This window comes from Ylistrum balloti, unplaced genomic scaffold (genome assembly GCF_031769215.1).
Source record: "Ylistrum balloti isolate Yb309-2 unplaced genomic scaffold, AGI_CSIRO_Ybal_v1 Utg370700, whole genome shotgun sequence".
Classification (NCBI taxonomy): domain Eukaryota; kingdom Metazoa; phylum Mollusca; class Bivalvia; order Pectinida; family Pectinidae; genus Ylistrum; species Ylistrum balloti.
In genome coordinates, this window is record NW_026782420.1 from 1,423,045 (window position 1) to 1,438,597 (window position 15,553).

At 36.6% G+C, this 15,553-nt stretch overlaps 2 protein-coding genes across 4 annotated transcripts; one reads left to right on the forward strand and one right to left on the reverse strand.

The window, feature by feature from the left end:
• Positions 1-638: 638 nt before the first annotated feature.
• Positions 639-11,532, reverse strand: LOC132557575 (ubiquitin-conjugating enzyme E2 Z-like). The gene is made up of 8 exons (XM_060222074.1): positions 11,248-11,532; positions 9,755-9,939; positions 8,990-9,062; positions 6,451-6,638; positions 5,688-5,799; positions 4,595-4,707; positions 3,354-3,444; positions 639-2,321 (listed from the first exon to the last, which is right to left on the reverse strand). Exons 2-8 carry the CDS (start codon positions 9,916-9,918, stop codon positions 2,187-2,189), a joined length of 876 nt encoding a protein of 291 aa, XP_060078057.1. The 5' UTR covers positions 9,919-9,939; positions 11,248-11,532; the 3' UTR covers positions 639-2,186.
• Positions 11,533-12,034: 502 nt separating this feature from the next.
• LOC132557585 (uncharacterized) lies at positions 12,035-14,799 on the forward strand. Of its 3 annotated transcripts, none has more exons than XM_060222092.1 (3): positions 12,035-13,578; positions 13,908-13,991; positions 14,372-14,799. In XM_060222092.1, exon 1 carries the CDS (start codon positions 12,370-12,372, stop codon positions 13,393-13,395), a length of 1,026 nt encoding a protein of 341 aa, XP_060078075.1. In that variant the 5' UTR covers positions 12,035-12,369; the 3' UTR covers positions 13,396-13,578; positions 13,908-13,991; positions 14,372-14,799. The 3 variants fall into 3 exon arrangements, with proteins under 3 accessions (XP_060078075.1, XP_060078074.1, XP_060078076.1); XM_060222093.1 differs by having other exon boundaries at positions 12,040-12,055; positions 12,416-13,991; XM_060222091.1 differs by having other exon boundaries at positions 12,035-13,991.
• The last annotated feature ends 754 nt before the right edge of the window (positions 14,800-15,553 follow it).

Sequence of the window (15,553 nt, forward strand, 5' to 3'; positions counted from 1 at the left end):
AAAAATTTGAAAATCTTTCCAAAATCTAGAATCTAGGATAGAGCAAATAGTGCAAATTCTTAAAAATGTTTTTTTCAATGTAGGTGGGTTCTGTATCAGTTTAGTCTGGGTTTCAGCACCCAGGAAAGGAAGGGAGAGGGACTCAATATTAAAAATACAGCACATTCTTTAAAATATTTCTTAAGTTGAAATGATTCAATTTTGTCCAGATTTGATCTGAAGTATCCTTGGATGAAGAGAAAAATAGTTTTGTATAAACAATGCATCTAACTCCCTTAGGGCAGAGGAACAAGGCCTTTTAGGGGAAATAGATACAAGTGTTTGGAAATATTTTACTTTAGTTTAAATCAATCAATTTTTAGCAAAAGTAAACCAGGTGAGTGATACAGGTCCTATGGGCCTCTGGTTTTTTTTATACTATGGGTCTCGGCTCCCTGGAATTGGAAGGACACCTGTCTCTAGGGGTGGCCTTTTGGCCCTCTGGCTGATACGGGATGTGATATCAAAATGGCCATATGATAATTTATAACCAGAGTTGTGGAGATTTCTGAGACTGTTTCTATCTCAGGGCTGACACCATAACACAGCTAATTTCAACTGTATTCACCCTGCAGTATGTATAACAAAAACTCTTTGACTAATGAAAAGGGATGTTGGTTTATTAAATGGTAATGATAGAGCATGTCTACAATTCTGCTTATAATACAATAGAAAAGGAAGGTTGTGTTCTCAAGCATGGAATTTATGACTGCCAGATGTTTCACAAAATTAATTTCTAAATAATCACATTTAAACAAAACAAACAGGAGTAGGCAGTGCATGCAAAATAAAGTTTCAGACTGCTAGTAATCTAGCTAAACTGCTACTAAATGCAAAACAGTCTCGCTGATAGATCAATGACACATATCTTACCATAATGAATAAAATTGCATACAGTGATAAAAACCTTCAACAAACACTCACATTTATAATAGTTGAGACACTCATCAACACTTCATCAAACTCCTCCCTGAAAACAGTCACAGCTTCTTCTTCCCTAAAGCTACACCGTCGTGAAATAACTTCCACTTGATCTTATTCACTCTAATTTTCTGAATGCTCTCAAATACAAACTTCATTCTCTCAAACAAATAACACACTCCCATGTCACGCAATCATCCTCATAATATATTGACATAATCTTCAACACAATAAAAGTCAATTAATGGTTAAAGTAGAAATGTGTGGAGGACCATCAGTAATTGGTAGAAGTAGAAATATGTGGAGGTCCATCAATTAGCAGTAGAAGTAGAAATATGTGGAGGTCCATCGATTAGCAGTAGAAGTAGAAATGTGTGGAGGACCATCAATTAGCAGTAGAAGTAGAAATGTATGGAGGACCATCAATTAGCAGTAGAAGTAGAAATATGTGGAGGTCCATCAATTAGCAGTAGAAGTAGAAATGTGTGGAGGTCCATCAATTAGCAGTAGAAGTAGAAATGTGTGGAGGACCATCAATTAGCAGTAGAAATGTGTGGAGGTCCATCAATTAGCAGTAGAAATGTGTGTAGGACCATCAATTAGCAGTAGAAATGTGTGGAGGACCACCAATTAGCAGTAGAAGTAAAAATGTGTGGAGGACCATCAATTAACAGTAGAAATAGAAATATGTGGAGGTCCATCAATTAGCAGTAGAAGTAGAAATATGTGGAGTTCCATCAATTAGCAGTAGAAGTAAAAATGTGTGGAGTTCCATCAATTAGCAATTAGTATTTGCAGATCCATCAGTGAAATTGTACAAGTAGAAATGTATGCAATATTTATTTGTTATTAATTACAAATATATTTAACAAATGCAAAAGAAATATTAAACGAAATGAGTTAGTCAATTACAATAACACTCATGATTTAACAAACATTCTCACCATCACAGAAACATCAGCATGAAATTAAGTATGTTGTACAGTAGTAAAATCATGTCTCCAACTACAACAAGATGAAAGGGAATGCCATGTATTGGTCCAATCACAAAGCAGCAGCAAATCTGTCCAATGGCAACAAATTTTTTATACATCTTTAGTAAGAATGTACACTTAGCCACTCCAGGTTTATCATTATGGTGGCCTTGTGTGGTCCTGGTCCAACAAAAGCTTGTATTGAGATAACAAATTATTATAGGTAACTGAAATCTTGTAACTGATGAAGTATCAGCTCTGCTCCATGTCTGAAGTCTCGTCTGTAGAGCAACTGTCCATTTTGTCTGAAAGCTCCTTTTGTATTACTCCAAGTCTTTTTAGTATATTTGAGTAGTCAAATATGCCTCTCTTCTCTCCAAAAGGATCCTTAAATACAACAACAGTTCAGTATCACCATTTTTAAGTAACCATCGATAAAATATTTTATAGAATTTTTTCAAAATTTTACTATTTCCTAGAATGGAATTAAATTATGGAATACTTTGATATTAATAGACTGTAAAGTCTGTTACATTGGAAATATACATACCATCGGTACATTTTATGTGGAAATTGGAGTAAAATCAGAAGAATTTGAATGCCTGAATAAAGCAGCCTTTTTCAGAAATAGATGAGCTTTAAATAACAAAGACACCCAGGAGCCTTAATGGTCATTGGAATATGAAGACCAATATATAACAGAAGTAATGGGAAATAGGTTCTTGGCTTTCCTACCAATTTGGCACTTGAGAAGATGTCTAAAATGGGGTTTTTCAAGATGGCAACATGGCAGCGATTATTAGATTTCAGACTGACCCGAAACATAACACTTGGTCATGACCATCTCAGTATCATCTCATCCATTTCAGACAGGTTTCAGCTCAATCCAAAATGTAGAATTTGAGAAGATGTTCAAAATGGGTGATGTTAAAAGAAATCATGATTGGGCAATCATTTTATTACATGGCTGCCATGACTGCCATGAACAAGGCACAAGGGACCAATATGAATAGCCCAATCATATAACAAGAGTATCGGTGAAACTGATGAAAGCCCCAAACAACAACTTTATTGGACATAAAATTTGAACAAAGGGCAATATCTCTGTAATGAAGAAATTTGGGGGTTTTAATTTTGGTACACTGTATATCCTCTTAGTATGCATAATGTATACACCGAGTTTCATTATCAAATTTTGAATGCAAGTTAAGATACGTTCTGAGCATGAAATTATTACTCAGTAATTCAGGGATTGGGGGCCACACTGTCTTAGCATGACCAATGTATACACCTAGTGTCATGATCCTTGCTTAACTGTGGGCAAAGTTACCCTCAAGAAACAAAAGGATGGACAGACGGACAAAGCAGCAACAATATGCTCACTTTTATTTTTTGGGGGAGCACAGAAACTATACCAACCATCATTGTCTGTCCCTGCATGTCCTGGTGTTTCTTACAGATGGTTTCATAATATTCAAAGTAGTCTGGAAATGACGTTTCCATCACCTCTCTGTCATAACAAAACACATGGTAAGAGAAGAAAGGCAAAATCATTCATATTCTCTACCCAGGGATATGTGAGGGCAAAATATGAAAAAGATTTGTTTCAATAGTGCAACACACTTCATTCAACAAGACTAAGGTGACATTAGTTTTATGAAGTCACCTTTGTTGGTGTTTGAGTATCTCTATTACAGTAGATTTGTTTCAGTTATGAAATGAAAAATACAAAAAATTAAAATACAATGAAAGTAAAATGCACCAGATCACATAAAATGACATGCAGTCCAGCCCTTGAAACAGTCAAGCAACCTCAGCATCATTTCATTTGACCAGCACTGACATAGGGAGACCTTGTTTCAGTTAGAATGAAGTGAAAATATTTACTCATTTGACCTTTGAAGTTGAGGTGACTTATTTCCCTGCACTGCACACTGCTTGTGAATAATGCTGTTGGCTTCAAGTTCGACCATAATATCTTTGTCATTTAAAAACTTATAGCTCAGACAATGTAATGAAAATACTGTATATAGAGATATATTTGCTCTATGAAATTTTTACGAAAATCACCAGAAGGACCCTTTTGCAAATTTTTGCTTTCTTCACTTTTTGCAATTTCATCATCTCACAAATTTGAAAGCATTCTTTTGAAAACTTTGAATTCTTCAGAATGAATATGGCTTACAGATATAAGAGATTCTAACATCACCTGGAAATCTAACTGACCAGTCATACTAAGAGATTTACATACTATTATTTATTTATAGAAGTGTTCATAACTAGAAAAGTGTTCAGGTGCCTGTAGGTATGTCAGCTCTATAGAGGTATTGCTCAGGTGTTTACAATAAAAACAAGAAAATATGCAAAGTTTGCAATTTTAATTTTTTTTTATTTTGAAAGAATCACTAAATTAAAAAAATTTAGATACATGTTAGAAATTCCTGACATACAGTATTGCATTTATTTGACCTCTGACCTTCAGGTGAAAGTGTTTTAGAACTGATTTCGGTATACTGCTTACCACCAAGCGGTGATGCAGTTTGTTTCAAGTTTCAAAAAGGAATACTTGTCAGTTAAAAAGTCAGCTTGAGAAAGATCTCACTATAGAAGTAGAACCAGTACAAATATAATATACCTCCCTTCATTGTAATGTAACTTACTGTAGGCTCTGGGGACAGACACATTTGCCCTCCAACATATCACAAACTGCAACTCTTAATGTCTCATGGCGGATAATGTCGTTGTACCGTTTGGCATCTCCAAAATTCCTTTCCTAGCCAAAACAGTATCAAACAGAATTAACATTAACATTAATATCTTACAGCAAAAGGGAAAAATGAATAATGTAATAGATCATTAAATCACCGAGGGAATATGTTCAAAATACTTCATTCCAACAGAAGAACAAATAATTTTTCAAATTTCAGTCAGTCAATCAGGATAAAATGTTAAGAAAATTGAATAAATTTTCTTCATCCAGCATTGCTCCGCATGTCCGTAGGGGCCCAGACTCACTTTTTAAACAACACTGAGTTCCTTTCACCTAAAGATGCCCCTGCCTAAATTAGGCCAAAATACCTTTGTCAAAACAGAAGAAGTGTTCTATAGATACACCTCTATTTCACTTTCTTCGTTCTGCCCCTCTAACCGCGAGGAGTTGGGTCCATTGTTTATGTTTCTTCCAACCCTCTGACCCCTGGGAGTCAGACCCACTCTTTACATCAGTTCCCCCTCTGACTACGGCAAGTCACAACCACTGTCAATGTTGGTTCCCCTGTTGACCACAAGGAGTCAGACCCACTGTTACTGACGGTTCCATCCCTCTGACCCCAGAGAGTCAGACCTACTGTTTATGATGGTTCAAAACCTCTGACCCAAGGGAGTCAGACCCACTGTTTATGTTGGTTCCACTCCACTCCACTGTTTATACATAAATGACTCCCCTTCACACAAGGATTCCTCTGACCATATTTGGTCAAAGTTCCTTTATTCCTGAAGAAGAATTTTAAAGCTTTTCTCTATTTCCCTTTTACATTTTGACCCTCTTTCAATTTTCAGAAAATGTTGGCAGACAATGAACACTGCACCCAGGCATAAGGTCAACATGTTTTTGTACATGTATGTACATCCTATAGACCATACATGGTCCAAATGACTGAACACCTGGGTCTGACTTCAGGCACTGAAATCTGACAGACAGAAGCCAGGTCAGGTGAAATTTGTTTTCTTTTTATCAACAAAATATGTATTTACCTTTTCGAATCCTGGTTCATTGTGATATGGTTTCTCGTTCATCAGAGACTGCATGGATATTAGGACACTTGACAAGCTCTGAGCAGGACTCCATGCTGGTCCAGACCATGTACTGTAAAAACATATCAAACTGGTTAGTAAATATTACATATCACAAAAGAGATCTTTGAAAGTTGGATCTTTTCCCCTATTTTCTCTTCTCTGTATTTGCACTTAATGATAAGAAAACTTAACATTCATAATCTTTACATGCCAAATCCAAGATGGTCACCTGGATGCCTTTTTTTTCAGTACCAAAATCAAATTGGCACAAGAAGAAATTAAGTAGAAGTAGATTCTATGAAATTTGAGAGAGATCCATTCAATACTTTTTATGAAATAGCGATAACAAACTTTTTAAGTCAAAATCTAAGATGGCCACCTGTTGGCCAATTCGTTTTTCTGATTTTTATATCAATGTAAAATGTTCATGAGCTGGTATTTATTGAATTTTATTTTAAAATATTGTTGATCAGACTTGTTACTCTTAAGGATGTAAATGTGAGTAAAATATTTGAATTACTTTAGGCATTGATTGAAGTTATGTGCATGCTTTTCCTTTTGACATCAATGTGGTGAATGATCAAGGGTCAAGGTTACAGTAGTACTGTAAATGTGAGAAGATTTGGAGGCATTATCACATTACATGATATTACATTATGACCTCTTATTCATTATACAGGTTCACATTGGAGTCTCAACAAACCATACTAAAGATACTTACCCCAATATGCTAAGACACACTTTGCCATTCTTATAGAAGTTTGGGTTAAATCGGACTTGCTTGTCACCAGTAGTCAAGAGTTTAACCCTTGGAGGTCGTATGGGGTAGTCAGGTGGACAGCGAATCAAGAAACAGAAGAACCCTCCTTCATATGGGGTATCAAAGGGCCCAGTGATTAAGGCATGAATCTGTAACAACAAAGGGCCCAGTGATTAAGGCATGAATCTGTAACAACAAAGGGCCCAGTGATTAAGGCATGAATCTGTAACAACAAAGGGCCCAGTGATTAAGGCATGGATCTGTAACAACAAAGGGCCCAGTGATTAAGGCATGAATCTGTAACAACAAAGGGCCCAGTGATTAAGGCATAAATCTTTAACAACAAAGGGCCCAGTGATTAAGGCATAAATCTGTAACAACAAAGGGCCCTGTGATTAAGGCATGAATCTGTAACAACAAAGGGCCCAGTGATTAAGGCATAAATCTTTAACAACAAAGGGCCCAGTGATTAAGGCATGAATCTGTAACAACAAAGGGCCCAGTGATTAAGGCATAAATCTGTAACAACAAAGGGCCCTGTGATTAAGGCATGAATCTGTAACAACAAAGGGCCCAGTGATTAAGGCATAAATCTTTAACAACAAAGGGCCCAGTGATTAAGGCATGAATCTGTAACAAAGTATACAATAATAACAAGAGATCCAAGAGGGATCTTGGTATCCACCTTTGCTTGACATTTAATTGGTCTTTTAAAATGGCGAAATTTGAAAATTTCCCAAAGAAACAGTGATGATAATCTTTAACTGTTAAATTCAAGATGGTCGCTTACTGGCCATTTTGTTTGTCTGATCAGTCCCGAAATCCAAAGGGTACACCAGACCAAGGGGAACATGCATAAGAAATGACATTTAAGAATGATCCATCTAGGACTTCTCAAAAAATAGCAAGAATAAACTTCCATTGTCAAAATCCAAGATGGCCACCTGTCAGCTATTTGGGCGTCTAATCTGCTCCGAAATGAAAAGAGCACAACAGACCAAGGGGAACATGAATAATGAATGACCTTTGAGAAAAATTCATCCAGTATTTCTCAAGAAATAACAATTACAATCTTGCATTGTCAAACTCAAAGATGGCCAGCTGTCAGCCATTTTTTTTTTTAATTCATCTTAAAATCAAAAAGGCACAACTAGGGATCATGGAAAACCTACATATGAAATTTGAAAGAGATCTATTAAGTTCTTCTTGAGAGATAGGAATAACAAATTTTTGATCTCTAAATCAATTTTATAGACAGGCTAAAATAATAACGGCAAAACCAGGGACCAAGGAAAACCTACATATGACCATCAAGTACTTTTCAAGAAATAGCAATAACAATATTTCATTATCACAGTACAAGATGGCCACCTGACAGTCATTCTGCCTGTCTGGTCAGTCCCAAAATGAAAGGGCACAATAAGGGACCAAAAGGGAACCTTTATTTGAAATTTGAGAAAAAAATTAGCAACGACAAAGATTGTTTCCAGATAGACAAACAATAGACCATGAAACATAGTCTTAGGGCAATTTGAATAGCCCCCCACCACCTAAAACAAAAAGTGGGCTCATGTAGAATTTTCAAAAGTGGTCAATTGTGACCTTTTCCCAATAAAACTTCACCAGTGACAGCTTCAGTCTAACCATGAGCAGCACTTGTATTTTGTAACATGTACTTAAGTGTGAATACATTTGTTAAAGAGATAAACATCCGTGAGAAAATTATACACAGCTTATTATTTCAAAATTCAGAACTACCGTTCATTGTCTCTGTGTATAAACTAGTGTCTCCATACCTACCCCAATGATTCCTTGTCTGCCTTTGTGTCTCTGTGTCTTCATTAAGTGTCCATGTGTCTACCTTACTAGTGTCTCACAGCATATCTACATGTCCATGTGTCTACCTTACTAGTGTCTCACAGCATATCTACATGTCCATGTGTCTACCTTACTAGTGTCTCACAGCATATCTACATGTCCATGTGTCTACCTTACTAGTGTCTCACAGTATATCTGCATATCCCTGGGCCTACCTTACTAGTGTCTCTCAGCATATCTGTATGTCCCTGGGCCTACATTACTAGTGTCTCTCAGCATATCTGTATGTCCCTGGGCCTACCTTACTAGTGTCTCTCAGCACATCTGTATGTCTCTGAGCCTACCTTACTAGTGTCTCGCATCATATCTGTATGTCCCTGGGCCTACCTTACTAGTGTCTCGCAGCACAACTGTATGTCCCTGTGCCTGCCTTACTAGTGTCTCTCAGCACATCTGTATGTCCCTGTGCCTACCTTACTAGTGTCTCTCAGCATATCTGTATGTCCCTGTGCCTACCTAACTAGTGTCTCACATTATATCTGTATGTCACTGTGCTTACTGCAGTGTCTAAATACCTTCTTTAGCATTTCTTTGCATATCTTGGTAGCTCTGTTCTGATCTTTATGCCTTTGTTCCTACCTTACCATTGTCTTTTGGCCAATCTTTATGTCTCTGTGCCTACCTTCGTGATGTCCTCCTTGTCTGGGATGATAATAATGCCAGGCGGGGGCTCATTAAATATTGTCATTATATCTCTGTAAAAGAAAGACAAATTTTTTGAAACAGATGCGATATGTTTACATGTTTCTAGAATGACTAGGCATGACAGATGATAAAGATGAACAAAAGACAAATAGGTATTCAAGGTCACCTTGTTATAAAGACCAAAGTACTGTAATAAATGGTATAAATCTATAGGAAACAGGAAATATCTTTTCATCAGGCCCATGGGCAGTAACTGTCATCTGACTATAAAGACCTTTTTACATATAACAGCAGCTGTAGTAGTATTGAACAGGTATGACTGCACAATCACATTACAAACTGGTAAACAAAGCTGCCACATTAGACTTTGGACCAGGCTGAAAATTAACAAAACTTTCTGGCTCTCTATCCTCAACATCCCCACCAGTTTTCAGCTCAATAGCATCAAGTGCAACAGGAAAAGAACTTTAAAACGAGTTTTTCAAAATGGCAGCCATTCCACAATCTTAGATTTTAGTAGCACTTGGACAGTAGCATTTAATGATCATTCTTAGCAAGTTTCACATAAATCTCTTGAGTGGAACTGAAGAGAAGTCAGCAGAACTTACCCATTTATAATTCATTAGTAAACTGTTGAATTCGCTCGTCACAATGAGAATTATCTGACAACCATACATTACTATTTTACTAATGCTTTCCATTCAGGAGGGTTTTTCAAGATGCCACTGCTTGTCAATCTTACCTTTTAATACGAAGAATACATTGTGTAGTAGGGGCTTCATTGTCCCAGTCGGTGCTCTGACATGGGTCCCAAGATGAATGTGGTTGACCGGGTATTAAATTGGCTGAATCATCGGTCTGTAGGAGCTCCAGGGTACTTGTAGTATCATTACCAGAAGTCGCCATGGCCCATTCTTAGCAACACACCTACAACCAATATCATGCATACTTATAACATATATCATACACTTTACAACTTGTAACATACATATCTACCACCAGTATCTACATTCAGTATCATACACATCTACAACCTGTATCACAGATATCTACCACCAGTATCACACATATCTACCACCAGTTTGATAGATATCTACAATCAGTTTTACACATATCTACAACCAGTACCATAAATATATACAACCAGTATGACACACATCTACAGAACAGGCTCACTGGTAGTGGGGTACTTCTGGACATTACTGTACAGGTTCACTTGTAGTAGGATACGATTGGAAAGTGTTGTACAGGTTTACTGGCAGCGGGTTGCCAATGAACAGTGCTGTACAGGTTCCCTTGTAGTGGTTAATTAATGGACAGAACAGAACAGGTTCACTGGTAGTAAGTTACTACTGAACAGCACTGTACAGGTTCACTGGTCATGAGTTACTACTGAACAGCACTGTACAGGTTCACTAGTAGTGGAATACTAATAAACAGTAATGTACATGTTCACTGGTAGGATTGTAAGTTACAACTGGACAGTACAGGTTCGCTAACTGGCTATGCCAGGTGGGGTCTTACCTGAGCTTTGAATAGCAGTTTGAACATAGGTCTCATCTTAATAAACAAAAGTTCTTCTGATTAATCCTGCTATACTATTCGCCTTGTTGACAGTTAATTGTATGCCAGTCCGAAAGTTTAAATGTTCATCAATAGTCACGGCAAGATCCAGCGCTCTCACACCCCATTTCGAGACTGGGGCCTGGGGCCCTTAAAATTGGGGAAAATAGCTGTGTTTTCCTTAGAATTGGGAAAACTTGGGGTCTAAATTGGGAAAAAAAGATACTATTTTGCATTGGGAATATTCGGCCCCAAATCCGGCAGATCAAGAGCCCTGAGATCTTTCTCATTCATTTAATTTTCTATTTGCAGTTTCCCTTCTTCCAGTCCAGACATGAAATATTTTCTTTTTCATTGGGATTAATAGATAGTATTTTACAATAATATATATTTGGTTGATAACTTCAGTAGCCATGTACCAATACAAAGCAGAAGATTGAAAATTACACTACCCGAATTCTATGGCTACGTACTTCATAAAGAGGGAAGTGTAAAATTCTGTCCTGGTATGATTTGAAATAGCCAACTTTGAGTCTCTAGTCAGCCTATTCTTGCTAGTAAGGTGAAGTGTACCTGGTATCGTACTCTTCTTCAAACTGTTAGTAAAACTTTAATACTTATTGAATAATAAAATCTCTGTGAAGCAATTAACATGCAAAACATTATACTTACCCGTGTATTATGGTCCTTGAAGCAATACAACTTATTGTACAGTTTGTATCCCGTCCATCCCAACTGGTCCGGAGGCCTACTGGGGTACTTCTTTTGATAGTACTAACGTTACAGTCTAGTACAGTAGCGAAAGTGAAACAAAGATTTTTAGGTGCAGTGCCTTTAGCAGTGCGATCACTTTCTACAAATGTCAGAGTAATACATCTGAACAGAACATAAATGTGAAGTCATTGATGACTAGAGAAACAGTTGTACAACGATTTAAAACCCAATGACAACTGATGCGCATATTGTCGTTACACAATAATATGATTTTGTCTCTAAATATTATACACACAGTTCTGCATCCTGTTCCTGTGCAGCAAATGATAGAAATGCTGTCATTGGTCAAAAGATTGAAGTATCTCTTTTTATTAAATAAAAAATAAATGTTTAAATGTCTCTGTGTTTTATTGTATAATCCATTCATTTACTGTATTAACATTTCGGTGAAATTCTGTAGGTTTAATTATTAAGAAACTATTTTCTTGGCGAACGCACACTGAAATATGTGCTGTGAATCGATGGATACGAGTAAGGGGAATTCCCTTTGCGTAATTTCTAAAATTAACATAGCCAATCAAAAATAAGGAACCTGTACAAAGGACCAATGGGATCAAAGCATTTTTCGCTGATGGAAGGAAACGTTTGCCCGACGTTTTGTTTGCTATAAAAGCATATTTTCTTACGCATTTAAACAGATGACCAAAATCATACGACGAGGAAACTACGGACCATACAGACTAACATATTAGGACACTGGGTAATCGTGAGCATAGTTTTTGTCGCAAATTGTTGTAAATTAATTACTTGATGTTTATAAATTAGGTCCTGAACCTGTAGCCTAGGCCTAATTTAGAATATTTGTTGAAATCCGATTGTTGATACCAATCTGAATAGTTCGCCGCCATATCGTTGTGAAACATTGAAATACAACCTGTGGAAACGATAATAACACCGTTATTCTGCTTTCATTTTGAATTCAGAAATAACACATAATTATTTCGGTCTGACTATCCTTGACAAATTAACGGAAACGAAAAGTTGGGAAGTACACGACACCAACTTCTTGTTTCATTCAGCATGAGTTCGTTACTGTTGTCACCAGAGTCTGATGTTTGTTTGTTAGATGATCTCCTGGACAAAGGAATGATCAACGTTGATTTCAACTTCGGCAGTGTTCCATCTACAGTGGATTCTCCCGACGACGAATTGGAAACTTTAAAGAACTCTCCAAGTCACCAGTCTGACAGCGGCATGAGCATGGGTAGCGATTCGGACAGTGTCAACATTTCAGCCTTTGAAATGTTCAACGATGCTGAGCTTATGGGTTATTTGTCGTCTGGATCAAGAACGTCGAGCCCCGAGACGGTAGCAGTTGAAAGTGTTCTCGATTGTGCTATTAACAATGGTGCGTCTAACAGAGATTTGACACCTAATAACGGGAAACTTGAAATTGAGAAGCATGTGCAAATCCTAAAAGAAAGAAAATCAAACGTAACCTTGAGAAAATTAGATGCTTCAACAACAACACCAGTCAAAAGCAAATTACAGCCACAGATAAAAAAGGTACTGCCTATGCCTGAGCCAACAGTTAAAGTTGTGAAAGTTGTTTCAGCAAGCCACAACATTGACTCTGATGGTGAAATCGTTGAAGCTCTGACAAGGAGAAACCAGAAAAATGCTGTTCAGGCTAAAATCAACAGAGAAAAGAAAAAGATATTCATAAAAAACTTGGAGGATACTGTAAAGGAACTGCGTTTTGAAAATGACAATTTGAAACAGAACCAGACTAGGATGGAAGAATGTCAACGAATTTTGGAAGATGAGGTACATTATTTAAAAAGTGTGCTAGCTAATCAAAGCGCTTTATCAAGTTTATTGCAGAACATTCCAAATGTGCAGAATGTCACTCTTTCAACATCTTTCAATAGAAGAAAGCGTGGTGCCAATGATGATCATGACTATGTTGAACAACCAGTTAATGCAAAGCGTGCAAAGAGGAACAGTTCCAAAGCTGGTGTTTGCTTACATGTAGACAACGGACATGCATCACTCGAATTTTGCTCCCATTGCTCAGAAAACGCTAAATTGACTGATGACTTGTGAACTCTAAGGCAATCCTCAAATATTCGATGATATGCTGAAACCCATGTCACTAAATGACATGCAGACACAAATCCGCAAGGCAGTTCATGCCCAATACCAGGATGTGTTGGTGATTCTACCAAGAGTTGTGCCATAGAGCCGCGCAAGTTCACTGGACATGAGGAACAAGCAACAACTTTTCAGGTGGTATAACAGTATCGTGGTGTTTACTGTTATGCCGTTACAAAAGATTTAAATGACCTATCGTTCAAAAAATATTGCCTGTGTGAATGAAATGAAAGTAATGAAAAAACAAAACTGATACAAATACAATGTTAAGCCTGAACCAATTTGGTATAAATAAGTAACAAGCTGTTTATTTTTGAGAAAGATGTATTTTTGGGTACAAAATGCGATTCTTTTCCAAACAAGCTTTTGAATTTTTCATCAATTCAGATTGGTTCTTGCTATAGTCTATGTTTAGTGCTAAGAAATGCCATTACTGATGGATATTTATAGTTCTCTGTTCACAGATCCTGATCTAAAGTTGAATGATGTTTGCTGTGTGGAGAAGCCCTGGGACCCTGTCCATTGCACTCTTGGACTTGCCTTATTTGGTAAGGTCCCTTGTATGCTTGGGATCTTTTGGGAGGCTCTGGGGCACACATAATGTTTTATGAAATGAACATGATTGAATTATCTTGGCAAATTTAGAAGAATAGATAGCATGTACAAATTGATTTTTATGGTATCAAGCAAACTACATGAAAGTTAAGTGATGAATTGAGTGTAAGCAAAATTTTTTTGATTCAGACCAGAAAATTTATGTTGTCCATAAATTAATATGTTAAAATGGCATATATATATATTTCCATAGTCTGATGTTGAAAACAGACAAGTTATCATAGTATATTTCTTTTGAATTTCTGAAGAAGAAAAATTTTGCTTGCATTTCTTTATGGAGACAATTGACTGATTTATGATTTTTACTATTCAGCTAACCTGTGGCCTGCAGTGCTCAAACCAGAATGAACAAAGTGTTAAAGGAATATGGTAGTATTAAACAGGTGGTAGGTCAAAGGTTGATGGACCAGATCTTTATATAGAGATTAAAATTATGGCCAGGAGGTTAAACCATGGTGAAATTAATAGTGCTTGGTATCTAAACATACTAGGAGACTTGGTAACTATCATTGGTTAGTTTCTGAGCAATTGTATATAAGATGTAAATATGTTTTCATTCCCAATTGTCCTATAGTATCTTTTGTTTAAAATGGTTACAAAAATATGTTAATACATTTTGTTTATTAGTTACTGCATTTTGAAATCCTTTTCTTGTAAAAGAACTGATGATTTGAATGTGGATGGATTATCATAGTTTAACATCATCTGTTACATTGAATAAAACTTCCAACTGTTACATTATTAACTTTTTTTCGTTGTATATAACTTTGTGGTTGCTTTACAGAGATATGTTTCAGGTCTCCAAATGTGGACTAGGAGGCTGGCCATGATGTTCATGTGAAAGATGTTATCCAAGATAGCCAGTATATCATCTAATAAATTGGTTTGAAATCTAGGTTCCGATAAGGCATTCTTACATAATTAGATGACAAAAACATTGCAGGAATGATAATCATTACCAATTTAGCTACATCTCGAGAAAAAATCTTCATAGAGATAACTGCTTTTCCTAGAGACAAATATGAAAAGGTGTTTTTAAGGTCAGAATTGGACATGATTCAAAAGGAATTTGTCAAATAATGCCTTGTGAATAATGAATACCAGAATTAGTGGTACAGTAATAGAGACCGTCTTTAGTTCACACAAGATAAGTCTTGTGGTGACCTATTAAGATCGCCTTTTTTCCTGGCATCGTGCATCATAACCACTTACTGTTTCGACTTCTAGAATACCCCTTAACCAATGTCAATGAAATCAGCAGAAACCTTATAGGACCAAAGGTGAATTAAAGTTGTAAATTAAAAGGTCCATACTATACACGAGTCAAAATGTCAAAACCATTTGGATACCAAAGTATGTTAGAATCAAATATTCTTAGTGGATGGCATTGTCCTTGGATACTTCACCAAAATTGTTAATTCCATGACTCCAGACTATCAAGCTTTTTGCTGCACAGAAGGTCAAGTTAACTAAAGTTTATGTAGGAAAACTACGT

Coding starts and splice junctions, on each gene's coding strand:
- LOC132557575 (XM_060222074.1), bottom strand. CDS start 9,918: ATGGCGACTTCTGGTAATGATACTACAAGTACCCTGGAGCTCCTACAG. Junction 6,639..8,989: donor ACAAGGAGGACATCACGAAG/GTAGGCACAGAG, acceptor TTGTTGTTACAG/ATTCATGCCTTAATCACTGG. Junction 3,445..4,594: donor GTCTGTCCCCAGAGCCTACA/GTAAGTTACATT, acceptor TTGTTATGACAG/AGAGGTGATGGAAACGTCAT.
- LOC132557585 (XM_060222091.1), top strand. CDS start 12,370: ATGAGTTCGTTACTGTTGTCACCAGAGTCTGATGTTTGTTTGTTAGAT.